This window comes from Electrophorus electricus, chromosome 12, assembly GCF_013358815.1.
Source record: "Electrophorus electricus isolate fEleEle1 chromosome 12, fEleEle1.pri, whole genome shotgun sequence".
Classification (NCBI taxonomy): domain Eukaryota; kingdom Metazoa; phylum Chordata; class Actinopteri; order Gymnotiformes; family Gymnotidae; genus Electrophorus; species Electrophorus electricus.
The window spans coordinates 15,250,435-15,276,143 of NC_049546.1; the positions used below are offsets into that span (position 1 = coordinate 15,250,435).

General features: G+C 40.2%; 2 protein-coding genes across 4 annotated transcripts; both read left to right on the forward strand.

Moving 5' to 3' along the window:
* The first annotated feature begins 795 nt into the window (after positions 1–795).
* stx5a (syntaxin 5A) lies at positions 796–6,280 on the forward strand. Its single transcript, XM_027016404.2, has 11 exons — positions 796–879; positions 1,703–1,944; positions 2,179–2,246; positions 2,355–2,410; positions 2,513–2,583; positions 2,765–2,881; positions 3,032–3,088; positions 3,750–3,831; positions 4,219–4,325; positions 4,452–4,573; positions 5,014–6,280. Exons 2-11 carry the CDS (start codon positions 1,876–1,878, stop codon positions 5,171–5,173), a joined length of 909 nt encoding a protein of 302 aa, XP_026872205.1. The 5' UTR covers positions 796–879; positions 1,703–1,875; the 3' UTR covers positions 5,174–6,280.
* Positions 6,281–8,670: 2,390 nt separating this feature from the next.
* On the forward strand, positions 8,671–24,957 carry si:dkeyp-115e12.6 (centromere protein F). 3 transcript variants are annotated; one of them, XM_027017319.2, is made up of 18 exons: positions 8,671–8,851; positions 9,892–10,143; positions 11,207–11,403; positions 11,740–11,843; positions 11,991–12,043; positions 12,233–12,518; positions 13,859–14,040; positions 14,192–14,317; positions 15,236–15,364; positions 17,227–17,349; positions 18,246–18,381; positions 18,621–20,773; positions 20,993–21,181; positions 22,006–22,214; positions 22,461–22,593; positions 22,710–23,628; positions 23,900–24,049; positions 24,198–24,957. In XM_027017319.2, the coding sequence occupies exons 2-17, from the start codon at positions 9,982–9,984 to the stop codon at positions 24,028–24,030; spliced, it is 5,232 nt and encodes a 1,743-aa protein (XP_026873120.2). In that variant the 5' UTR covers positions 8,671–8,851; positions 9,892–9,981; the 3' UTR covers positions 24,031–24,049; positions 24,198–24,957. The 3 variants fall into 3 exon arrangements, with proteins under 3 accessions (XP_026873120.2, XP_026873107.2, XP_026873115.2); XM_027017306.2 differs by having other exon boundaries at positions 18,621–21,181; XM_027017314.2 differs by lacking the exon at positions 8,671–8,851 and having other exon boundaries at positions 10,078–11,403; positions 18,621–21,181.
* The last annotated feature ends 752 nt before the right edge of the window (positions 24,958–25,709 follow it).

The following is a 25,709-nucleotide window of genomic DNA, read 5'->3' on the forward strand; positions in this document are numbered from 1 at the left end:
AAACGACACTTTGGAAGAGGGGACACAATAGACTGAGCATGCTGCTGCTTGCTGAGATACATAATACAGGTCCAAGTGTGTTTGAGTGATAACATAACAGTTATAACAAGTGACAGTTCTCTCAAAGGTTTTTTCTCCCTCTTGCAACCACCCCAGCTCTCTTTCTTATCTTAATGTACGTTCTAGTTCATCTATGTATTTAGCTGAACTGAACTAAACTAAATATCCATACATCAGCCCTGGATTTCCAGCACAGATTCTCTCTCCCTCTCTGTGACCCTAACTCTACTTGGTAATTAATTGTTGAATTCAATCAAATGTGTTTCAACACAGGAATCACCAAACTGTCCTGGACTTTGTTCTTGTAGCATCAGAGTGGGGAATCCCTGCAGCACATCAGTGTGCTTAACTGATAATTGTTGTCATTGTTATTATTGTTATTGTTGTTGTTGTTGTTGTTGTTGTCGTTCATTTTGAGCAAAGTGGCGACATCCGGTGGTAGGAAATGGGTTTTGAACCACTAAACAATTTGACACGTAACTGTTTAGTGGTAGGAAATGGGTTTTGAACCACTAAACTATTTGATACGTAACTGTTCCGTAAGGATAACATTTAAAAAGTCTAAAGCAAAGTCTTTGAAATATCTGGATACTTTGCTAGTTAAATGCTTACAACTAAAGTACTACATAGCTACCTACATTGGACGATAATATTTTTTTTTGCGTCAACCGACGTCATCAGTCATGCTGGGCGCATGCTTGTTGGTGTACGTGGCAATGACGTGTTACGCCGGAAGTGGTCAGGACTCAACTGAAACACCAACCTACGAATCATCGGAAATCTGGGAATGTTAACATTCGATGTTTTTACCAAATAACAGTGAGTAAATGTATATGTACGTGATATTAACTGTAACATTTGTTTAATCTTATGTAACTTTCGTTATACAACACACCGTATTTGCTGTCGAGTCTTTCTATTATCATCAATGCTAACCAGCTGAGAAGCTAACCATACTAGCTAGCTAGTTAGCGAGCCTAGGTTAGCTAGCATCATTTCCCTTTCTCGGCAGACAGGGTTAACTAGCGACACTTTGGACGAAGATAGCTGTTAGATGGTATTTTGACGACTAAATATTGCTCTGTTTTTTTTTAATTAGATGTCTATTTGTCATGTTTTATCGTCTTTGGCTATTTATACGCGCAACGAATAAGTTAGAATTTAAAGGTTTAGCGAATGCTGCTAGGTTAGCTAACTAGATGGATATCTGTTTATTTTAGGTAGCTTAACCTTACTAGATAGAGGCAGCTACCCAACTAGTTAGCTAGTTAGGATAGCCATAATTAACCTAGGGTTAACTTGGGTGGGTGGGTAGCTAGCTAGCTAATTATGATATCTATTGTATTGATATATTTTTAGTTAATGTTCCCACATGTAGTTAGCTATTCTGTGTAACGGCCTGACTGAGTTATAAACTTCTAGGCGACCTAATATTACCCGTTAATTTTAGATAACGCTACTGCGGATCGGATAGACTGTAGATTGTGTGTTATTTACTCATCTCGTGACTGCTTCGGCGCTCAGGTTTAAGGAAATGTGAAGTACACAGTACAATATTCCTGTAGGAAGTTACCCGTTTGGGCGCTTATTGGACATATGTTAATCAGATTGTCAACAGCAATTTATGTTCTCTTTTCCTCAGATGAAGCGCGGGACCATTCAAGAGTACCCATCTCCACCAAGTTCCTAGAAACCTAGAAGTATATAGTCTGTTTACTTTGGCCTACTCGAGCCAAGCCACGCAAGGGTTTCAATCCGACACTTTGGAATCAGGTAGTTATCCACTTCCCGGTAGTTCTCTGCGTCCTCACAATCATGACGTGCCGGGATCGCACGCTCGAGTTCCAGTCCGCTTGTAAGTCTCTTCAGGGGAGGCAGATACAGGTAGGACATTGTGTGTTTGCTTGTGTGTGAAACAAGCACGCATGTGCATCTCTGCTAAATTCTGTAAATGTAATTGCTTTCATTCATACGGTACAACCAACCAACGATTTAAAACCAGGGTGGTATTTTTATTTATTGTATTGTTTTGCAACTATAGTGTTATTCAGTTTAAAAAGGTTTGGTATCATATCAAGAGCATTAATATCTTCTCCTGTCTTTCTTTCCATTGTTTAGAATGGCATGCAGACAAAGCCCAGTCTTAATGCTCTTAAACAGCGAAGTGACTTCACACTCATGGCAAAGTAAGACTTATGTTTGTTAAGCTATCACTGTACTTGATAATATTAGAATTATTAGCTTTATGGAAATTTTCCTTCCATCAATTTTTTTTTGTTCTTGTGCCCTCTTAGGAGAATTGGAAAAGACTTAAGTAATACTTTTGCCAAGCTGGAAAAGCTCACAATTTGTAAGTACCTCCTGGTCAAAATGGGCCACGTTATTTGGCTTTGCAGTACCTACATTTGGTTATTTTACATTGTCTTTGGTAACATAACTTTACAAATTCCAGTGGCCAAAAGGAAGTCTCTGTTTGATGATAAATCTGTGGAGATTGAAGAGTTAACATACATTATAAAACAGGTTAGTGGTTATTTAAGATGTTTTGTTAATAATAATTCAGTCTTGCATTCACCTTTAGATTGAAAGGTGAATATAACTACTGAGCATGCGTCATATTTGTGCGGTTGTATGTGTGTGTCTATTTTCATACTTAAGGGAACTAGTCCCGGAGTGATATGAGGTCTGTTTGTCTCATTTTTAGGACATCAACAGTTTGAATAAACAGATAGCACAGCTGCAAGACTTGGTGCGCTCCCGCAGTGAGCAGAATGGACGCCACATCCAGACACATTCCAACACGATTGTCGTCTCCCTCCAGGTTAGAATTTTTATCTGCTATACCCAAAGAAAACCTTCAGTGATTCCTATCTCTCTTGTCTTCATGCATGTTCACTAGACTTATCACACTAGGTAATACAGTTATGTACTTTTGCTTTTGGCAACAGAAAGTCTGTTTTTATGTTTACAGTCAAAGTTGGCATCAATGTCTAATGATTTCAAGTCTGTGTTGGAAGTGAGAACTGAGGTAAGATTCATTTCGGGTTTTTTGTTTGTTTTTTCTCTCTATTTATTATTGGTTCTTTTTGTGTGATGGTAAAATCCAACAAACACTGCATAGCCAAAAGTAAGTGTACACCCTTTCTGATTAAGTAATTAAGTTATAGTGTTTCACCTACTCCCATTGCTATCAGGTCCATAAAATCAGTCTCATAGCATGCAATCTCCATAGACACTGCTCAATCCACTCTGTTCAACTGTAAGTGCAATTAATGTTAAATGGAAGTATTCAGGAGCAAACAGCTTCTCAGCCACAAAGTTGCCAAAACCATGACAGCTCATAGAGAAGGGCTGCTGAGTGTTGAAGCATGTGCAGCATAAGAATCACCTATCCTCTGTTGCATCATTCACTATAGACTTCCATTATGCCTCTGGAAACAACATTAGAGTATGAATTGTGCATTGGGAGCTTTATGAAATGGATATCCATACCTGGGCAGCTGCACAAGGCTTAGTTCAACAGTCCAGCTAACTCACAAATGTGTTACAGTCAGATGTCCATGTAATGTATATATTTGCTACTGTTTACTCATTATGCACTCAGATCAACACTTATGTAGCACACCTGTACTCCTTATGCTTCATCATTGTGGGGACTTTAGTTAGTAACTTGTGCATGTTCTTTGTAGAATCTGAAGCAGCAGCGCAGTAGGAGAGAGCAGTTCTCCCAGGCTCCAGTGTCAGCTTCCCCTTTGTTGGCCAACAACTTCAGTAAGTTAACGCCACTTCTAACAACAACAACAAAATATCTTGTGGAAACCTTTGTATAAACATGCGTATATATACATATATATACTTATGCGTGTATATAAGTGCGTATCTTTTACTGAACACTGAAACAAATCCTAACCAGGTTTTGGGTGAATGTGCACAGCGGTACTCTAGTCCCTATTTCAGCCCTCGAAATTTGTCATTATTTGGTATTAATGAATATTCTTTTAGCTAGATGTTCATTATCATCGCATCTGACTCTTACGTATATGTAGGAAATGATTATAACCAGGGTGTGTGTAATATTTCTGGGTTAAAACTTTAAACCGGTTTATTTGCTGTTAAATCCATTCCGGCCTATTAAAAATCTCTATGCAACTATTTCAGGTAGCTCAGTATTGATGCAGGATGAATCTAGAAGTCATGGTGGAGAAGTTGCTATTGATGTGGACTCAAGAACCAACCCCCTTCAATTGCAACTTATTGATGAGCAGGTATCATTTGGCATCTGTTTAAAAGGCCTGCAATCGGATTATGAAATGTAGCCATTCCATTGCGAGCCAACATAATTTAAATCCATTGTGTCGCCTCCCTTTCACATATTGACTTCTCATATGTAGGACTCGTACATCCAGAGTCGAGCTGATACCATGCAGAACATTGAGAGCACCATTGTGGAGCTGGGTTCCATCTTCCAACAGTTGGCACATATGGTCAAAGAACAGGAGGAGACCGTACAGAGGTAAGGATAAGAATGATACTGTTGTATAGACTTGTTAATGAATCAGATAGGAGTTTATCAAGTAGCATTAAGGGATCTTAAGGGAGAGATTTCAACAATTCCTTGCTTCCAAAGCCACTCAATCCCACTTCATCATATTAATGTAAGTGCTACTAAAAGGCGGAAGTGTTGTTTAGAATTATGATTACAGTAACATTTTTCTTCCCGCTCCTTTGAATTATCCCCACTCATGTTAAAAACATGAGCTATATTGTTTAGTCAGCATCTTTTAAATTTATTCATTGAGTCACAAAGACTGCTACATCTGAGACTAATGTTGGTTGGATTTAGCACAGACTTGTTTTTAGCAGTTAGAGAAATAATCCTAAACATTGTGGAAATTTGTTTTGGATGCCTATAATGAACATTTATTCAGGTTATTCTTCTTTATTGCCTTGTAGGATTGATTCCAACGTGGAGGACACGCAGCTGAATGTAGAAATGGCCCACACGGAGATTCTCAAATACTTTCAGTCTGTTTCCTCCAATCGCTGGCTCATGATCAAGATATTCCTCGTACTTGTTGTCTTCTTCATCATCTTTGTGGTCTTCCTTGCCTAAAAGGAAAGGTCCATGAGGACAGAAGGTTCGATGAAGAATGGGGTACAAAATGGAGAAATTGTGAACTATAGTGGGCAATGTGCAAAAGAAAAAATACCTGAGAGAGACTGGACAATAGATCTGCCATATGGGACAGAGGTGGATAAATTGTAACAAGTATGGGTTGTGTGCTTTTACTGAGAGTGACGGATATCAGCTGAATTGTAGAAGCTATCTGTCAAATATTCCTTCTCTGGAAAGGCAGAAGTAATGCATCCTTTTTGTTCAGAGGGGGACTGGTGTAGTCAGGTTTCACTCATACTTTCCCTTTGTTACCTTTAGATATGATCTCCATTAATAAAATTGAGTCTTCACTTATATTTACATTAAGGTGAAGACTTAGTTTTTTGAATGGTTTGATTCTGCAAACTAGCTTGGTTCTCTTGGAGTGTTATCAGCAACCAATGGTAACATGAACGAAGTAAAAGTTTCACTTTTACAATAAATTAATGTGACCTTATGATAAGCTTTCCATCGTATATTAATCCTTGGGAATCATTTTGTCTCCTGTTAATATGAAGGAGAACGAGTCCTTTGATAAGGGCCTTTCAGCGGCTTTTTACTGTAAATTGTTGAGAGATTCTTATTTTCGTAGTTTTTATTTTGCCAAATGGAAATAGATCAATGCAAAGGGAGGTATGGCCTGGGTTCAAAATGTATACTGTCCATGAACACAAGTGTCACTTTTTACAGTAGTAATGTTGGAGTGTAAACCATTAAACCTTTGCTCAATTTCTGTTATTTCTCTCAAGCTGGCTGCTATGTATGCAATGTTGGCAAGGTAGTCCTGTAATACAGAGGCTTAGGTTATGAATAAAATTGGATTAAGAAGTTAATACTGATACTAACAACAGATTAAGTGTGTCTGAACAGTTCTTCATTAAATTATTCCAATTTTTTTTTTCTCTGAAAATTCTCAAAACTAATGTACAGTGTATAATATAATAGGCACTTTTATCAGTACATGTTTTCTGAATTTTTTAAAGATGAATGCCTTACTTTGTGTAAGTACCAAACATAGTAACTGATGTCTGAAAATCTACTGCATATTAAAAACAAGTCTGCAAAGCTTTTTTTTTTTTTCCTTTGTAGGCAAACAAACTAAATTAAAAAATTACAAACTGCAACATTTACAGACATCTCAGGAAATAGGAAAAGTCCCTAGGTTATGGCCGCTTACGTATTTTCATACTGTGAGTTCTTTGTGATGAGCACATGTGAAGCCTGGGCAAGGGGGATCTCCCTCATGTTTTACTCTTCATTGGTCGCGCCGCAGTCAGCGTCCTCCCGCTGATTACAGTGGGAACTGCTAAAGTCTAACCTCCAGCAGCTAAGCATGCAGAACTTGGAAGGAAAATTGACAAAGGAGAAGCCCTTGCTTCGCTGTTTTTCCCAGCGGATAACCCAGGCAGAGAGAGTTGGTGACCAGTTTATCTTTGCCCAGAGGTCTTGGAAGGTCCAACAGGTCTCCAAGTGTGAGCTCGTATGGGATGTTTTGCTGTTTCATGGCCAGCCGGCTGTAGTCTGCCGAGTTGGAGCTCCATGGCAGCTTCGTACCTGTGAGGCCTTCAGCTCCAGCATCACAGTGTTGGTGACCAGCTCCTCCGCGGTACACAGGCCTGACACCTTTGGCTTCATGGAGAACACTGCAGACTATGGAAACAATTAATACACAGATAGAGATTTTTGTTATTATTAATGCGGCCTCATAGAATATGAGAACAAAATAAAAACTTCTTAAATGGATCTTAAATAGGTATTTTTGCCTGTCTGATGGGTACTGTTCACTTAAGGCAAACAACTAATAACAGCCTTTTTCACTAAGATGTTTTACAATAAAAATATTGAAGCTCGTTGAAGCTTGTTTAGAGGAATAGAAACAAAATCCTAGGAATTTCTATAATTCAAAATATAAATTGTGATTTTTTATAATGCCCATTGTATGGAACTTTATATGCTGTGTGTTCTGTATTGGCCTAAGTGTCATTCCATAGGCAACTGATATGTAGCATGTTAATTTTTTAAAAAGTACCTAATTGATAGTGGAAACTTATCTTGCCATACCTTTCAGGTTGATTTCTATTTCGCAAGGGTAGATGTACACCAATTGATTTGTCAGAAGCCCAAGTTTTATATACATTGACATTGATTCATTATGTACATTGGCAGTCACTTAAAGAAGAAATGATTAGCAAAATACACATCTAAACATGTGAGCACCCATGAGTTCCTATAGCAAAACAGTCTATATATATGAGTTGTGTAGTAATCAGTCAGGGTTGGAGTGTGTATGTGTGTGTGTCAACAGCTTAAGTCTATTTGTGAAATGAGGGATATGCCTCATTATGATGAAGTTGCATTGATATAAGCATTTTAAATACATCTGTATAATTTAGTGATAATTTAGCCCAGAATAATGTAAAAGATTCTCTAAAGAAAGTATGCCTTTATGAGAAACACTTGTACTGTTGATAAATAATTGTAGTCTGTAGCCTGTTTGTACAGCACAGTTTGTATTAGCCATCTTCTGAAATGAATGGGGTGTAGGTTAGCTATGTTAAGAATAATTAGCCATCTGATATAAATTACTGTGTGGCCAAAGAAGGTAGGTACAAGGCAGGGTAAATGGCCAGGATTTGTTGTGTGATGCATTAAAACTGAGGACATGAATATTTGTAGCAGATAGAAAAAGCAGGAAGAACATGTCATTACTCATGTGCTTCTATCCCCTGCAGTATGTCTTTGATAGCCCAGTAAGTTAGGTCGACCGTTGTCTGAAAGCACTATGCATACTGTAAGGGTTTCCACTCAGGTCAGTACTAAGGTCAATACCATTATATTGTGGTCCCACAAAGTGCACACACCTATACACCACAGAAAACTTTAGAGTAGTTAATAATCTCTTTACATTCTGTTGCTATAATATCACTGTGAAGAACCATTGGTTCAATAGTGGATTCTGGATAGTAGTTTTCTAAACAATTAAATAAACAGTTGCTCAAATATGGGTTGTACTGTAAAAAAGAAATGCATTATTTTTAATAGCAGTGTATATATTTTGTTTTATATTCATTACAATACCCTGCAGTGCAAGCACAGGATACATCAGAGAATTAATCATGGATAAATTATCAGTATAATTTATGGCATAAACGAATGGTTAGAATCTTTTATTTTTAATGTCCTCATCTCACGGAACCAAGAGGCATACTATTACTTTCAGTCTGGTAACTGTAACGTGACAGAGCAAATATAGTCACAGTCAATGCAAAACATACACTAATCGGGTTTGATAGGTCTCGTTGGAAACTCAAACGTATCGTTTATGTTGTGTCCTGCCCCCCAGTGGTTGAAATATTAACTGCAGACCGTGTTGTCCTGCCCTGTTACTACGTCATCCACTCCGGCTCGCGTTAATATCGGGTTTACGAAACGCACGAGACAAGCCGCCTGCATATTCAATAGGTAGCAAGCTTGTTTGGTTATTGTAGGGTTCAGTCTGTTTACCATCCAGATATTTTTTTTTTTTTGTACAACGTCTGTAGAATAAATATTTATTATCAAATACTTGAATAAGAAATTAAGCGTCAATGAGAATATGAAATGAATTACTGTGATTCACAAAGACCAAAAGTGGCGGTAAGTGATCGCAAATAGCTAGCTAGCTAACATATTTGCCAGGTCAGACAGCTAGTTAGCTAGCAAGCTAACTAGCCACTGCGAGACGTTGATTTAAAATGTAAAAATCTTTGTCTGGAGTTCCTCCTTTGTTTCGGTTGTTGGTTATTTAGCTTCAAGTGTAGCTTGTGGGCTGCCGTACCTTGTCGTTATTTTATAATTACATTTTTAAAAATCCTATTTATCTTGCTTATAATATTCATAGCATCTGTAATAAACAGATTCTGCGGTCCCATGGGACGTGTGGTTTGCTTGCTGACTACTCAAAGGAGGTGAATTGCTAGGTAGCGCTACATGCCCTTTAGGGAGTGCATTAAGTCTTTCGGACGGACTTTCTGTATACACACGCTGTCATATCGGAGTTTTCGCCCTTATCCCTTTTAGTGGTGGTAATATTGACGTGAATATCATGACTATCGAGTTGTACTAATCAGGATGACCAAAGGGAGAGAGGTGTGGATTCATGGCCGGGTCTTCCATATACTTCTGTTTGTGCAATTTCTATCAGTAGATGACTGGAAAATAACGTTGTTTACCAAAGCAAGTACTCTTTTTAAAGAACACAATTTAGATTCTATATTAAAGACATTTGATGCAGCATTTTAGTGTATATGATCGTTGCGCAGTTTATATATATATATATATATATATATATATATATATATATATATATATATATATATATATCGTTGTTTATGCAAGATGCTCTGTTTTGTTTCTTGGCAACAATTCCCATGAGCATGTTTTGTTGAGAGCCTGAGCGAAAAAATGCCATCTCAATGTTGCACGTAATTTTTCAGACATCTGGATGAACCAGCTTATTTCTACATAACCATTTTATGAGCTTGTCACACTCTATGCATGATGTTTTATTTTAGGGGAAAGTGGGAATTGAGTAATTTCCCTGAGGCAAAGAAGGGGTTTGTCACTGACTGCATTAATTAACCCCTGGAAATATGCTCTTCTCTAACATCAAATCACCTTTGTTATTCTGTCTTCAGAACTGAGAATGACTTGACTGTGTCCCAGTGGATCTTCTCAGAAACATACTTCTGGTTCTGCTGCTGCCATTTGTGTATGTGTGTATAGAGATGAGTTGGGCTGCAGAGGACTGGACTGCAGGCTTGTCTAATCAGGCCTTGCAGAAAGTTCAGGAGCTGCAAGCACTCGTTGAGAAGCTGAACCGAGAGAGGCAGCAAAGGCAGCTCCAGCTGGGCAACTCGGATGCAGCGCTACACAAACAGAAGCAAAAGGTTTCACAGTTCACTATTTTGGAGATTTCTGTGGAGCTTTTGTGAAATGAAAGTGCTTGCCTTGAATTATAATTATGGATTTTTTAAAAAAATTAGCAATTAATGTATTAAATTGGTTTGAAATACTTTGAATGATATAAGGAGAGTGAGCATTAGGTTTAGTTGCAAAAATACGCAGTTATATATTGGTATGTCCAGTAAATCCAAAAGGTTTTCTAGCATTAACTTGCTTTTTTTTTGCTCAGATTTGTCTACAGGATGTACAGGCATTTTGGCTCATATATTCAGCATTCCTTGGGGTATGATGTGAATATTTTTTGTCAAAGAGCACTTTCTGTTTGGACCCTTTCGAGTTGAGAATGCAGAGCACACTGGAAAGGCAGATGGGCTGAAACATTAATACCCACTCAATGACCTTTTGATAAGTAATGCATAAATAAGGCAGGTTAATACTAAAAAGTCCATTTGAAGTAATTAGAGTGCTAACAGTCTTTCAAACTGCTTTAAAGGTATAATGCTTTAATGGCCCACAAACGTGTAGGCTAATTCAGGTTTTGGTGCACAGAGTTCTACCTGTTTGTAATACATCTTAGAGCATGCTGCAGTAGTTGCCATTCTAGATTAAGCAAGATCTTTAAACATAAAGTCAGACAGTGTAATCGACTTCTAAATAAACAGGCATCAGCTGAGCTGATTACAGTACTCTTGTAATGTTTAAGGGGTGAAAAGTAAATAATTTTTTTTTTTTTTTTTTTAAGCATTTGGATGACTGAGCTGTGCCATTTGAACATACTGTAACTAGTGGATATGAACTGAGTCATTTAAACATGCTGTTGTGGCCTCCTGGAAAATAGCTAAGTCTATTCTGAGAGTAAATTGCACTCATTGGGCTATTAAGGTGCATGGATGGGTAATATGTTTAAAGAGCTATACTTCAGATCCACCACAACTGTCCAGCAATGTTTTAACTTCTAACAACAATTTAGTGTGATAACAGTCAACTGATCTCTTGTTATTGGTGCTCTAATGACTTCCTTGATCATGCTCTTATAACATGGCTCAGTATGAGGATGTGCGTGTGGAGCTGACTGCTGTGCAGAGGGAGCTGCTGGGGGTGCATGAGGAGGCCAGGGGGGGGGCACAGGCCAGGGAGCGTTTGGCCCACGAGCTGCAGACAAAAGTGGCTCAGGTGTGTGCTCTAGAGGGCCAGCTGGACTCAGCCCGAGCACTCGCACAGAACCTTACACAGGAGATTAAACGGTAAGACACGTGTGCGCACACATACAGTCTCACACACACACACGTCGTGCACGCAGTTGCACAACAGGTTATACAGAAAGACGTGTGTGTGCACACAGGAGACACAAAGGATACTGACTGAGCAGTGTGTACACATTGTACTTGGATTAGCACAATAGGTGTGTATTAAATTACTGCGTGCCAGGTGTATCAAAATTGCAGGCTGGGTAAAAATTTATATAGCCTATTAACATGAGCTAAATGGAAGCAAATTGGGTGAATGTGACCTTCTGCTGATTTAGACAGAGGTGCTAAATGATTTAGAGCTTCCTCTTGCCCTGTCTCCGTTTTGTCTAGGCTGGAGGTGGAATTGGAGAAGCTGCAAAGGAGAAGTGTCTCGGGGGATTCCATGTTGTTTTCCACTCCATGCTGGAACATGAACTCGCCCTGGCACCAAAGTGGTACCTCTGTTTCTTTTTCCTCCTTATTGTTTTTCTGTCAATGATCTTTAGTTTCTCTACTTTTCCTTATAATACTGATGTCCAGTCTTCCCAGTATGAATATCCACTCTTCCCAGTATGATGTCTTTTTTTCACTGTGCTTTGCAGGTGATAAGGATGGTACTGGAGGAGAAGTTGATGCCAAAACTCACCCTATCCATGTGAGTTCATTCGGGCGCACACACTCTCCCCATATATTTGGTTTTGTATGGTCTTACAAATTTACCAGAAAGGGATTAGTCCTTTAAATAACAGGAACTACTGTTTGGCTGGTTGCTTATGGGCAGTTTTGAGATTGAAATATTAAGCTTTAATGTTTCTCTGTTTTCCCTTGTCCTGTACCTCTGTAGCAACAGCTGCTCTTTGGAGAAAGCCCCAAACCCTCAGTGCATGGCGTTTTATCCGAGGTCGCACAGCAACCACACAAAACTCCACCCCTCCGGCGCAGAGTCTACCAATCTGAGGCTCGCCCCTTCTCCTCAGTGTTTCCATGGGACCGGGATGACACAAGGTCCACTCCTAGAGGGAGACCAGCATCCACCTCCTCTTCGTCCATCTCCTCGAACGATGTCATCACCTTAGACAAGGGTTCACGGGATGGTGAGACTGAGGAGGCTCTTCGAAAAGAGAGAGATGGTAAGCATCTCCATTATTGTGAGGTATAGATTCAAGCCAAAAGTCTGTGGTGAAAACTGTCTCAAAATATCAGCAAGAACATGCAGTATGCTCTTATACTCAGTGATAACTTGTAGAAAATTGACAAAGTAAGAAATATGTACTAAATGAATTTTACAAAAAGAGCCATTTTTAGGTACACAAGATGAATGATTCTATGACATTAGCTTGGTAATGGTCTGTGTCTGATGGTCAGAAAGAAAAGTGCCTGTTAGTTGATTTACCAGGTTGCTATGGTAGTTAGTCGGTTGACCCTGCCAGAGGCTGGAACACCTTTTTGTATTTTTTGCAGATTATTTCAGGAATGGGGATTTCTGACACACAGAAGCTAGACTGCTGCATCTTTTAGGCATTTAACTGTATTTGTAATTTGTAATCTGTCATCAGACTGTGTGAAACAAAAATAGTCATACTGCAGTCCTACATTCAGCCGAGTTAAACACTAAAGCAGTTGTCTTTGGCTGTGGGTGTGTCCTGCTTTTGTTTTAGAACCACAAAAGCAGGGTGTTGGGCTGTCTTTGTATATGGACTGTTAGGTTTGCATTTGTGCACAGCGTGTCTTAGACTATGTGAGAGGATGGTGGCTTTAGTGTAAACACCATGCCATTACAGTGCAGTTCTTCTTTTTATGTAACTTGTGACTCTTCCCTTAATACAGCTGGGCCCATGAAGATATTTCTGGCATTAATATTTTTTTAAAAGCTACAGATGTGGAACTGAAATCAAGTTTGTGTATGTGTGATTTATTTATTTTTTTTGGTCTCCAAGGAATGGGGCATGGACCATTTAAGATTTCTGTGTGAACTGCCTATATATGTTCCAATAGAGGTTGTTTTACTGAGACGTCAGTAAAAAAAATAAACAAAAGAAACGCCTTACTTGTAAGTGCTGTGATGGTAAAGAGTTTCTTTCAACATCCTATAGTGGTGGCTTCCTGTTAAGGGGGAAAGAGTTGGAAGACTAAAACCGAATACTTAAAATAGCACTTCAATGGTGCTGGTGTGGATGTGTGGTGTGTTTTATTGCTGAAAGAGCTTAATCCACCTGTGTTTAAGAGGGCAAAATGCATATGCACACATGTGTTTAGGGGTGTGTAGTCATTTTTTAGTTTAGTCTATAGTCCTCTTCATTTTTCGAGGTCGCTATGAAACCTTACTGCTTTGAATATTTGAAAACGTAATTTCCAATTACCATAATGGTTCTGTAACAGCATAAAAGTGGCATGTCAACTGTTATAAATATCCATGACTGTATTTATTTTTTGTGCTAATTAAAATTCCTGTGACCCTCATTCCTCTCAGAGGCGTGTTTGCATGTGTCTGGGCTGCAGCGAGAGCTGCAGCTGGAGAAGGAGCGCTGTCAAGAGGCAGAGACCCATCTAACTCAGGCTCAGAGAGAACTGAGCACAAAAGATCAGAAACTGACCCGCTCCACAGATGAGCTCGCCCGTGCACAAACGCGCATCATGCAGGAAGGGGACCGGGTGATTGTCCATGCACTCTCTCACTCACACACACATGGACTGGGGGTGTTTGATTGATTTGGCTTCTTTAATCAGGGGTGATTTTAAATGTACATCATTCATAGTTTTTCTGTGAGATGTGGTGTATATTAAACTTTGTGTGTGTGTGTAGGCTCAGGCAGCTGAACTGCGTGTGAAGCAGTTACAGGAGGAGCTGAAATGCCAGAGACAGAATGCTGAGACCAGTCGCTGCAATGCTGAGCAGCGCAGGAGAGACATGGAGAGAGAACACCAGAGAGTGAGTACACCTGTTTGTCTGTGTCTGTGTCTGTGTCTGTGTCTGTGTCTGTGTCTGTGTCTGTGTCTGTGTGTGTGTGTGTGTGTGTGTGTGTGTGTGTGTGTGTGTGTGTGTGTGTGTGTGTGTGTGTGTGTGTGTGTGTGTGTGTGTGTGTGTGTGTGTGTGTCTGGGCACGCACCCATTGCTACATGCCTTCATATCATCGTGACTGTTCTTGATGAATCATATCACTCCAGCCCTCCTTCAGTTACGCTGGTTATCTGTCTTACTGCACATCCTGATTAAAGTCCTAATAACCTATAAAGACTAGTGTGCCCCAACTTCACCCTTTTCAGTTGAGCTTCTTTACCCCTGCTTCTTGCTTACACTGGTCTGGTGTCTGCGACTGGCTGTTCCAAAAGTCAGACTAGTCACTGCTGATTCATGGACCCCAATCTACTCAATTCTCTACCACAGCCTCTTAGACTGTTCTTCACTCTCTCCCTTTGAGACTGTCCATGCTTAAAAGCTTTCTTTGTCCAACATTTTCGCTCTTCTCACTCTGGGTGATGTTTTGATTGCAATGGCTGTGGGTTGTATAGTGACCTTGCATATATCTTCTTCTACTTCAACAATTTATAACAACAATATGGCCTGTAATTATTCATATTTTGCCTTTTATTGATTTAATATTTTGTATTTTTGTGTTATGGCTTTGTCATAAATGTTAATGTTCACTGAGCCTTATGTAAAGAGTAAGATTTTGGAAATTAAAGTGCCATATCAAAAAACATTTTGACATCTGTTACTGTATGCCAATTAGTGGGCATAAGCCGTTTAAGCTTAATTTCAATCCTTTTCCAAAGTTAAAACTTGTCTTGAAAGTGGGTGGATTGTTATGGAAGTTGTGTGGAGCTTTAAACATGCAGTTCTCTGTAGGAGCTACAGGAGCTGCAGAGAGAGAGACAGTCATTGGAGAAGCAGCACCACCAGGAGAATAACAGACTCACTCAGGAGATCCAGCAAGCCAGGACACTTCACAACACACTACAGGCACAGCATGACAAGGTAGGACATGTTACACAGTGACTTTGTTGGGAACATGTATGCTACACTACAGGCACATTGTAACATACTTGGGCCAGGGGTAGCTCAGCAGTTAATGTACTTGGCTAGCAGTTAAGGTACTGGGCTAGCAATGAGAAGGCTGCTGGTTCAATCCCTATCATTGCCAAGTTAAAACTGTTGGGGCCCTGAACAAGGCCCTTAACCCTCATCTGTAAGTCGCTTTGGATAAAAGCGTCTGCTGAATACTATAAATGTAAATGCTCTTATACACAACGTGATGTACTATACTATAGACACAGGACCTCTATACACTTTTTAAAACTCTGTAATTCTTTTTGTTTTGTTCATGTTATGTTCTTGTTCTCCCTCTCCCTCTTTCTGTGTGTTAGAAAGGTTAGTTTAGATAAATGTTACTTTGTTATTGCAGCATTTGTGAAGATGTTTGCTTTTTTTCAAGTTCTTTTTCTTGGCTGTCTGTTTTCTACTGGTCAGTGTCCTAATGTGACCTCCAGCTCATCTTTCTTATTTCCCTCTTATCCCTCGATTTCTTACATTACTTTCTCTCCGACTGTTATTCTTTCTCTTACTTTCCTTTTCTCTGCCTCATGACTTTCTGACAGAAGGCACTTAAGTCAAGGTCAGTGTTGTAATTTGTGTGGTTTGATTAAACCCATAATTATATTTTCTAGTTATATGCCCCATTCTCTCTCTCTCTTTCGCACATTCCTTTCATAGTAATGATTTAAGGGTGCATTGAGGGGTCACTGGGTATGCAGTTGATGGGTAGATCAGTAAGTGGAGCAACAAAATCTAGCAGACTGCATGCCCACTAGCCTGCATGCCCATGAGTCTCTCTGTGTACTGTTGTATGTAACATCTTGTTATGCTCCACAAGCTGAAATACGTGTGTAAGGCCCCTTGGCTTTTTGCTTTCTCAGTAATCGTTATAGACTTGTATCATTTTCCAGATGTCTGAATATAGTATGATTGGGTCGTTGACTGATGTACCCTTTATATTTATCTTATAAATGCTCATATCTAATCTAATTCAAACTGCTTATCTGATTAAACTCTGTCAAAGATACAGAAACACAAATGCAAATAACATGAACTGGCCATCTGGACATCATACTGCAAAGGCCTTTTGTGTTTTAGGTCACTTCTATAACCATGTGGTAAACTCATCAGTCAACAAAATTATCAAAAGGTTCCTCATGCAATAAATGTCTCATGATGACTAAAACTGGTTACCTCAAAGAGTGCTGAATGTGGTGTTTTGTAACAACAAATTATGTAAGCACTTTTAAATGTAGCATATTCATGAACATTGCATGTTTTAGAAGAAGGTGCATTCTGTCCTTAAGGGTTGGTTTAATGGCTGTTTTTGCAGTAAGCTGCATTGCCTTATTATTGCTCAAGTTTGGGGTATTCTTCACCGATCTATGTTGTGATAAATCGGCCTGCTTAAAAAAGCACACATTCTGTACACCATTTAACTGGAAATATTCTCAGTTTTCATTGATAATCAAGTTATATTTTATAATGCATGGTATGATATATGCTCAGAACTCATGCTGTTTTGTTTGTCCTGACATCTGAGCTGGCTGAATAATTATCATGGCAGTAAACCCACAAACCATGATCACTTTGTATTTCATAAATCACAGGCAGGAGTTGCATCTTACTTTGTGGCAATGATATATTCATTTTCTGTACCTGAGAGGTGGAATTGTTTCACTAAAGAGATCATGATGGCCAAACACCTCATGAATAAATTCTTAGGTCACACTGATTTTACTGCACCGAAACCCTGAGTCCTAAGGCTCTCTCTCGCTCTCTCTCGCTCTCCCCTTACACCCTAGCTGGCATTGCAGAAGCAGACTGTGGAGAGGGATCTGGAGGATGTGCATACCAAGCTAAAGAACAGGGAGGCCGATCTGACGGAAAGTCAGAAGAGAGAGGCTCAAATGCTGGAAAAACTCACGGTACGCCACCAGCGTGTGTACTTGCACACAAGCTCTTTTTGTTGCCTCAGTGAAAATGGTACAGAAAGAGTTAAATGCCAGCAGTTCTGTCTAAGGGGTTGTTCCATCCTCAGATACTACTGCATTATCCATCTCGTAAACATGGATATAGACTGTTAAAATTATAAATAGCTAAATGGGAAACCAACATTAACATTATGGTCTAAATGAAGTGGAGAAGTTTGAAGTTGGCCCATGACTGAGGCTGTTTGTCTTTTCTTTCTTTTTTTGTTTTTGTTTCTGGCAGAAGTACTGGGATTTCTAAACTGCTATCATTCTCCATAAGTGAACTGGTGCCACTGTTAAATTGCTGTTGGTGACTCAGCAAAATAAGCTACTATTATCTTATCTTTTCACTGTCAGTACACCAGTGGTTTCTCTCTGTATGTGCTCAGCTTTTGGGGTGTGTTCTAACAATGGGTGCCAGAGTAACTGGCTAACGAAGGGCTTGGATTATAAATGTGAAAGCTGTCCTGCAGTTGTGTAGAATACAGATGGTCTTAAGACAGGATAACAGTAATTGCATAATGCAACAGTGTTATGCCTTTTAGTCATAGTTTTAATTGAACCCTTCCTTTAATTGATTTAGATGTGTGCCTGTGTGGGTTTTGTATATGTATTATGGGGTACAATTTTAGGCTTTCTGTAGGTTATTTAATTCGTCCTTTCACTCTGTCACTAAAAAGTCTCTATTTTAAGACTTTGTACACACTTCACATGATGTCTAGAAACAAATTATTCATTACATCAGCAGGACGCAGTGATAAATAATTAATAATTGTTCAACACCCTACTGAGACTTAACTACTGAGTCTGTTTTTCTGTTGTGCTACTGCAACTCCAATCCTGGCCTGTAGGAGTCGCTGAAGGAAAGTGAGAGCCTACGTTTGTCTCTGGATCAGTTGAAGAAGAGGGAGAAGAGTCTGGAGGTAGATGTGAAGAGGCTGACTGAAGAGTTGGCTGAAGCACTGAAGCTCATCAAAGAACTTCAGGGTATAGAATGGATATTTTTGTTTGTGTGCTTGGCACATTTATGCCGTGTACTCTGTGTTGTTATGTTTGCTGCCATCTGCTAGCAAATATGTGATGGAACAAACCAGATATTTTAAAATAAAGTCTTGCTAGATAGAACTGCTATTATATATACCAATGCATATATTAATTTACATTCCCTTTCTCTCTTGCTCTTTTACACACACACACACACACACACACATTCTTCTTGTTTTTAGCCCAGCTTATGGCTTCTCCTCTTCAAGTTTCTCATCCGTTCACACCTGTTGCTGTGGATAGCTTCACTCCTGTTCTCTCAATCCACCATGGCTGCACTTCTCCTCGCCAGCACTCATCCCACAGGAATAGGGCCCTGAAAGCTGAGAGACCAAGTGTGCAAGGCATATTAACATATCCCCCAGACAGAGAACCCGGTGAGGGTATTGACTCGGAGCACATCAGTGTTTATGGGTCTGAAAACACCCTGAAACTGAGCATCAAACAGGCAGATGATGAGCATGGAGCTGGGAACCCTAGTGTAGTGGACATGGACAGCTCAATGACTGAGCAAGACACAGGGATAGAAGACACAGACACAGAATCTTATATGTCTGATTCAACCAGCGAGCGCCTGTTTAAAGATGATGCCTTTCCTCAGAAGGATATTTGTCATGACACAGGGAATGAAAATTCAACCCCTTTGGATCAGGAAAAAAAACAAGACTCATCTCTTGCGGAATTAGAGAATGAGAATGCTGTTCTTCGTGAGGAGCTTTGCGACGTCAAGCGGGAGCTGGAGCAACGTCTGGAAGACCTAGAGACCCAGAGAGGGGCGGAGGCAGAGGCAAGAACCAAATTGAAGCAGCTGAGTAAGAAACACTCCACCCAAGTTGAGCAACATCGTGCCAAGGCCCTGGAGCTCAAAGAGAAAGGTGGGAAACTGGAGGCGCAGCTTGACATGGAGAGGAAGGAGACCACAAGGCTCAGGGAGGTGGTGGCTGCACTGGAGAAGGCGGCTGAGAAAAGACTGGAGGAGAGAGAAAGGGAGCAGGAAGAGAGGCAGGAGGAGAACACACAGCTCAAAGAGGACTTTGCTGAGATGGAAAGGAAGGTAGCAGAGCATGAAGGAGAAGGGGAGAGAATCCAAAAGGAACTTGCGGCTCTTCAGTGTGAGCTTCTGCAGGAACGGGAAGAGAGGGGGCGGGAGAGGGAGGAAGAGAAGAAACGACTCAAAAACAGTGAAATGGAAGGATTAAAGATCGCTGAACTCCAAGCGAAGTTGGACCAGCTACAAAGGTCTGCTGGACTGGAGGACATAAATGTACAAGGAAACATGCCGTTAGGCTATCTGCAGCTTGGAAACCAAACACACACCACATATGACATTACTGCATTTGAAAATGATGTTATTTCACCTCTTTCCTTCTGTGAACCTGTAAACCTTCAAAATATTATGTTCTCCAAGGAAACGGAAACAATGGCGCTGATTACAGAAGGCAGAACCCAAACAAAATCTTCTGAATGCTCTCAACAGAATAGAGAGGACAACACTACAGCAGAGGAGCTCAAAGAGCAAGCAAAGACCAAAGAAATGATGGACCTGGACAACACTACCGTTTTAGTCTTAGAGGTGGAACGTTTGCGAACACAGAGAGACAGAGAAGCAGAGAAGGCGAAAAACGCCCAGAAAAAGCTGGACACTCTTCAGTGCCAGGTGACCAGTCAAACCCAGCTACTAACACTAGCATTTGAGAACCAAAGCAAGCACATTGAAGATCTCTTGAGGGAGCTACAGGAAAGGGATGATGCCCTACGGAGTCGAGGAATGGAACTGCAGAACTGTCTAGAAGAGATTGCCTTGCTAAAATCATATAAACTAAAAGAGATGGACTCTGGGCTGCCCTTAAACACATCTTTAGAGGACCTTGAGGATCAACATTGTAATTTAGTAGTTAGCTGTGCTACTATAACTACTGAAATGGTTAAAGAAGAGGCCTCTCAGTTTGTTGAAGACAAAACACTACACGCTGATCCACTACAGTCTTGCTCAAATGAAGAGGCTAGAAATGATCAACCTGGCAATGTCAGCCCTACTTCAGATGTGTTGCATATGAGTAATGTTACTGTAGACAATAAGGTCCATATGTCACTACCTATATTAGATGTACACTACAAAGATTCTGCCCTCTTCACAGAAAACGCAACGGCAAAGGGTCCACTGGAACAGCTGGCTACTGCTCAGAAAGGCAGTCACCATGTGCTTCATAAGAACACAGAAAATCCAAAGTGCGAAGGAGTGCCAAGTTCCAAGGAGACAGACAGACAGAATGATGCACTGGTCCTACAGAGGCTTTTGGAGTACCCTACAGATGACCTCAATGCTTTAAAGCGGGTAATATATGAATTCTATGAAGCACAAAATGAGCTGTCTTTGTTGAAGGTCAAACACAAGCAGCTAACACTGCAGCTGGAGGAAGTATCAAGAGAGGATCTTTTGTCCATCAAGCAAGAGAATGAACAGCTAAAATTGAAGTTACTGGAAAAAGAAAAAGGTTTAGAACATATACCTGTGCTAAGACAAGAATCTTCTGATTTGGCAAACACACAACAGGAGGGTCTGCACAGCAAAGATTGTGGAAAACACTGTCCTAGTCCCTCCTCTGCTCTGGAGGAGACGGTGGACGTTGATGGAAGTTCAGAAGATGGACTGAGAAATAGCAAGGAGGATGGCGGAGAGGAAAATGGAGAGTGTGAAATAGAGACACTTTCCGCTTTACAGGCTGACACTCCACAGGAACAGGTACTCTCTCTCATTTGCAGGCGGTGATCTTAGCAGTTTCACTGCTTTAGTGCCTGTATCCACTGTTTTCTAAATGATCAAGATGCAAAATTGAGTTACCAGCCCCAACCAATGATGGTCCACAATCGGAATCATGTGTGTTTGATATTTTCTGGACCAATAAAACTACACTGAACATAGAGTATGAAAGCTATATATCCTGGCATTTATAGACTGCTTAGTTATTGACAGCACTACAGAGAATGTGGCAAGACTGTCCAAAGGTTTAATGTATATACAATTCAAATCAGTACTGTAGGATTAATTGTTTGAGGATATAGTTTTCATTTTGTTAATTTTTCTTCAGTTCTTTATTTTAGCTTTATTCATGTTCTTATAACATTTTGTTTGCCAATTCAAAACCCCTGCTTGGTGGTCATTATTTGAAAATGTCCAATAAGAGTACTCCAGTGAACTGTTTTTTGACCCAAAATAGGTTGTGGAAATCTATTCTGGAAAATACAGCCGGTGAGTTGTAGCATGGTGGCCTACTGGATATGTTTGTAACAGTCGTTGTGGTCTGCAGTATATTTGCCACCTAGTGAGCTTTTTAAGCCTTGTTTGCATCTAGGATCTAAATTAATAATGATAAATAATTTTTTACAGCGCAAAACATGCTATATGTTCTGCAAAACATTGCTTCAAGGCTATATGTAGCACTGCATCCTAAATGAACTGATCTGTGATGTACTTGCACACTATAGTGTAGAGTGTATTTACCAATTTGTATCTGTGTCGATGTGTTTTGTCCCCCCCCCCCCCCCCCAAAATGTCTGTGCTCTCAGCTGCAGATTCTGCAGGCCCAGAACCAGCTGCTCTCCGAGCAGAGCAGACAGCAGTCTGAAGAGCTGCAGAGGTGGAGGATCTCTGCCTTGTCATCGGAGGAGATTTTGGGTCACCATAGCAATGGCCACTCTATAGTGTTGGTGCGAGAAGACGAGCTTATCCTCCCATGCTGCCCCGATTCACTACACGTTCACAGCAGACAGAGAAGGTACCTGCTCAGGCCAGCCATTTGACTGGCATTTGTTATAGATAAGCACACAATAACAGTGAGAGCCTGTGATGGATAGTGTGTGCGTACATTTTGGGCATGTATTTGTAAGTGAGCTGTGGAGCACTTGAAGTTAATGGTGGTGTATCGGGACAGTAAACACAGGTGCTGGGTGAGAGATGTTTATGTTGTACTGTCAGTACATAGTCTTTCTCTCTTCACATTAGTATGTACTGTCTGTTTCAGGAGCATGGTACAGCAGGGAGGTCTCTCACAGGAAAGGGGTTGCTTTGGCCATGGGACTGGAGACAACCAAATGGATTATCAGCTCGGCTCAGAAAAGACAACAGTCCACTGGCAACCGATTCTCAATGCCAAGGTAAATGAAAGCAGTATTTCGTTATGTGACCCTCAAACTATTGTGTTGAGTGAGTTGTTGTTTTTTGTAACTGGGAGATTCTTTTCCCTTATTTAGTTCATTTATTTTCCCCCCAGGAATTGATTGCAAAGAGTAATGGCTCAATACAAGCAAACGATAACCTAACAGTGGAGATCAGAGACATGAATGTCAACACTGAATTCTCATCTAGTCCAGCCTCATTTTCTGAAATTGAGATCTTTGATGATAGGCCTGATTTAGTTCAATATGTTAAAAAAACAGGACCAAGAGATGATGACCAGCAAGCTGTCTCAGTCAATCTTGACATCCAACTCAAGGAAAACACTGTCAGAAAAGAAAGCCAGGATGTTGTTTCAATCTCACCTGAAACTCAGTCCAAAGTAATAAGTCCAAAGCTAAGTACAGAAGCACCAACTAAGAAACACACCCAGAAGCCTACAGTTAAACATGATGCATTTACTTCTCTACAATATGGTAAAGCTCTTGTAAACACACCAGATTACCAAATTAAGCATGCTGCTGCTCCTGGGAGACAGACTGACAAACCATTGAAGAGGGAGGAGGATGTTGCAATAATGTGTCTTGCTTTAGACCAAAGTCAAATATCAGAGGTCACAACTGTCTTGGAGAGTCTACGCCAAGAAAAGGCAAAAGAAGTGAAGAGCATGTCCACTCAGACATATGTGCATATGGATTGGGAAGAGGAAGCACTCGGGGGCTCCATTTCCCCAGGCTGTGGACACACTGTCATCCATGCCAGCACCCAGACCTACACTGATGAACCAAAGCAGAGAGAGGAAGAGGAGGAACAGGACACTGGTAGTGCTGACTCTGCTCACTTCTCTCCAGCCCCACCGGGGGACCCAGAGAAACTCCTGTTTTCTGGAACGTTCCCAATCCCGGCTGACCCAGCTCACCTAGCCGAGCGCATCCGGCGCAATCGCAGCCGTATGTCAGTAGCATACGATGATATTGAGTACGAGCCTTACGGCCTGCCTGAAGTTGTCATGAAAGGTGGGTGTCGGCTGTGTTTTAAGAAGCCTTGCTCTTACTGGCATTGCTTTAATAGTGAAGAACCAAAGTGCTTGTACGAACACCTGCTTCAGAGAGTTCTGTTAGCGCATTCCAGCTTGTACATCTTTTCCTCAAATCTAGTTAAGCAGGAGTCATGTTTTTGCTAATTTTTGCGTAAATTCTGATTAAATAAGGAGCTATGACTTCACAAATGAGTCCGTTCTTTCTTTACATTTTCTTTCTTGCCGATTTTGTATGTCCGTCTGTCCAGGTTTTGCTGATATTCCTATGGGTCCTGCTTGTCCTTATGTCCTGCGCAGGGGGCTTTTGGGCACTGATGCTTTACCCCTATCTCTCAGAGAGCCCACACTCAAAGAGACAGAAGATGAAGTTGACCCTTAAGAGACTTAAACTGCTGCTGGTACACTCACGTACACGTATCAAATTCTACAACTGGTGCTCCTTCTAATCGTGCAAAAAACACCTTTACTATATAGTATTTTTTAATGTTCCTGCCTAAATTAAATTTGTGAATTTTTAAATGTCTTATTTTTTATTTTAAACTTTAGGTTTATAGAGGAGGCAGATAGGAACCTGCCTACCTCATCAAGATGCTCTACCAGCCACAGGGATGATTCGGCAATGAATTTCAACTTCTTGGACAAGTGGATTTAACAGTTGCTGCTTTTTGAAGCACAGTAACATTCTCACAAATGTTGCTTGTGAAAAGCAAGGCTTTACTGTATATATCGTGCAAATGTATGTACATTACATGTGATTTTGTGATGTTGGCTCAGCTTTCAAAAACTTGATATCTTTATATATTTTCCTCATTGACATCTTTCTTTTTTGCAGTAGCTTGATTGTTGTGAATAAGGTACAGTAAAAGGAGTGGAGGATGTGTGTGTGTGTGTGTGTGTGTGTGTGTGTGTGTGTGTGTGTGTAATATGTCTCAGACCAAGCTAACCCTGTTTCCGCTCCTTGTATGGTGATCTGTGCAGAAGTGTGCTCACACTGCGTTCCAGTGCCTAGTTCATCTTGTTTCAACAAGAGTTTTGTACAGTTCATTTTGGTTGTTTTTTTTTTTATTATTATTATATGAGATTAATATAATTGACTAGGTTTTTTGGGTGTATGTGTACATATTCCTTAAATAGTTTTTCTTTTGTGTCAGATAAATGAGGATTTGTAAAGCTGAATTAAAATCTGTTGGGCTTAGTTGAGAAACTTGAGTACTGGGTTTGGTTTTTTTTTGTTTTTTTTTCCATTCAGTATTTTTGACCTGTCAGCCTACTGTGCATTTGTATGCCATTAAAGTCTGAGAAATTACCTTGAAACTGCAAATTGTATGAATTCTAATGGTAAATATACACTTCTGATTTAATGCCTGTTTTGCAGTTCAGCAACTCAATGTTCATTTAAAATTTTTATGAAGTACATACAGCTTCTCTAGGGTATGTCCCTTCTCTTGTTTGTGAGCAGTAAGGAAGACATTGCAGGAGCTATCTGAGAACCCAGATGTGCTGGACAGATAGCACTTTGCACACTTATTTAATAGTGTATACAGACTAGATACTATGCTGCTTTTGGGAAAGTAGCCGAGTTTGTTTCTGTTTATATCAAGCTTGATGGCTTCAATAGCAGGGCATTAGTCACTGCTGGATCAGGAATTAAAAAAAAAAAAGATGTGTGTGATTGTTGAAAAGCCTGTTTTGCATGTTTGAGACTGAGCGAGAGATAGGTCTAGGTCCCTCATGAGGAACCGATCCAGCATGGCTCATTAGCCCTGCTCCCCTGGCCTTACTAAAGGCGGTGGTGATGCCTTCTTGCCATTAATAGCATCCTGTATAAATCCATTTATTTGTTTGAGAGAGCCTAGACAAACCATGTATGCATAGTCATTCCTCAACAAGTGTCATAATCAGTTGCTAAAGGCTGCCAAAGTGGGCAAGTTGGGTGAACACATTTCGCAAGAAATTTTATACCCATACTTGTAACTCTAAGTATATATAAATCTAAAATACAACTAAGTTATAAGTACAAAAAGTTGTATTTCAGTCTCCTGAGCAGTAATAAATAGG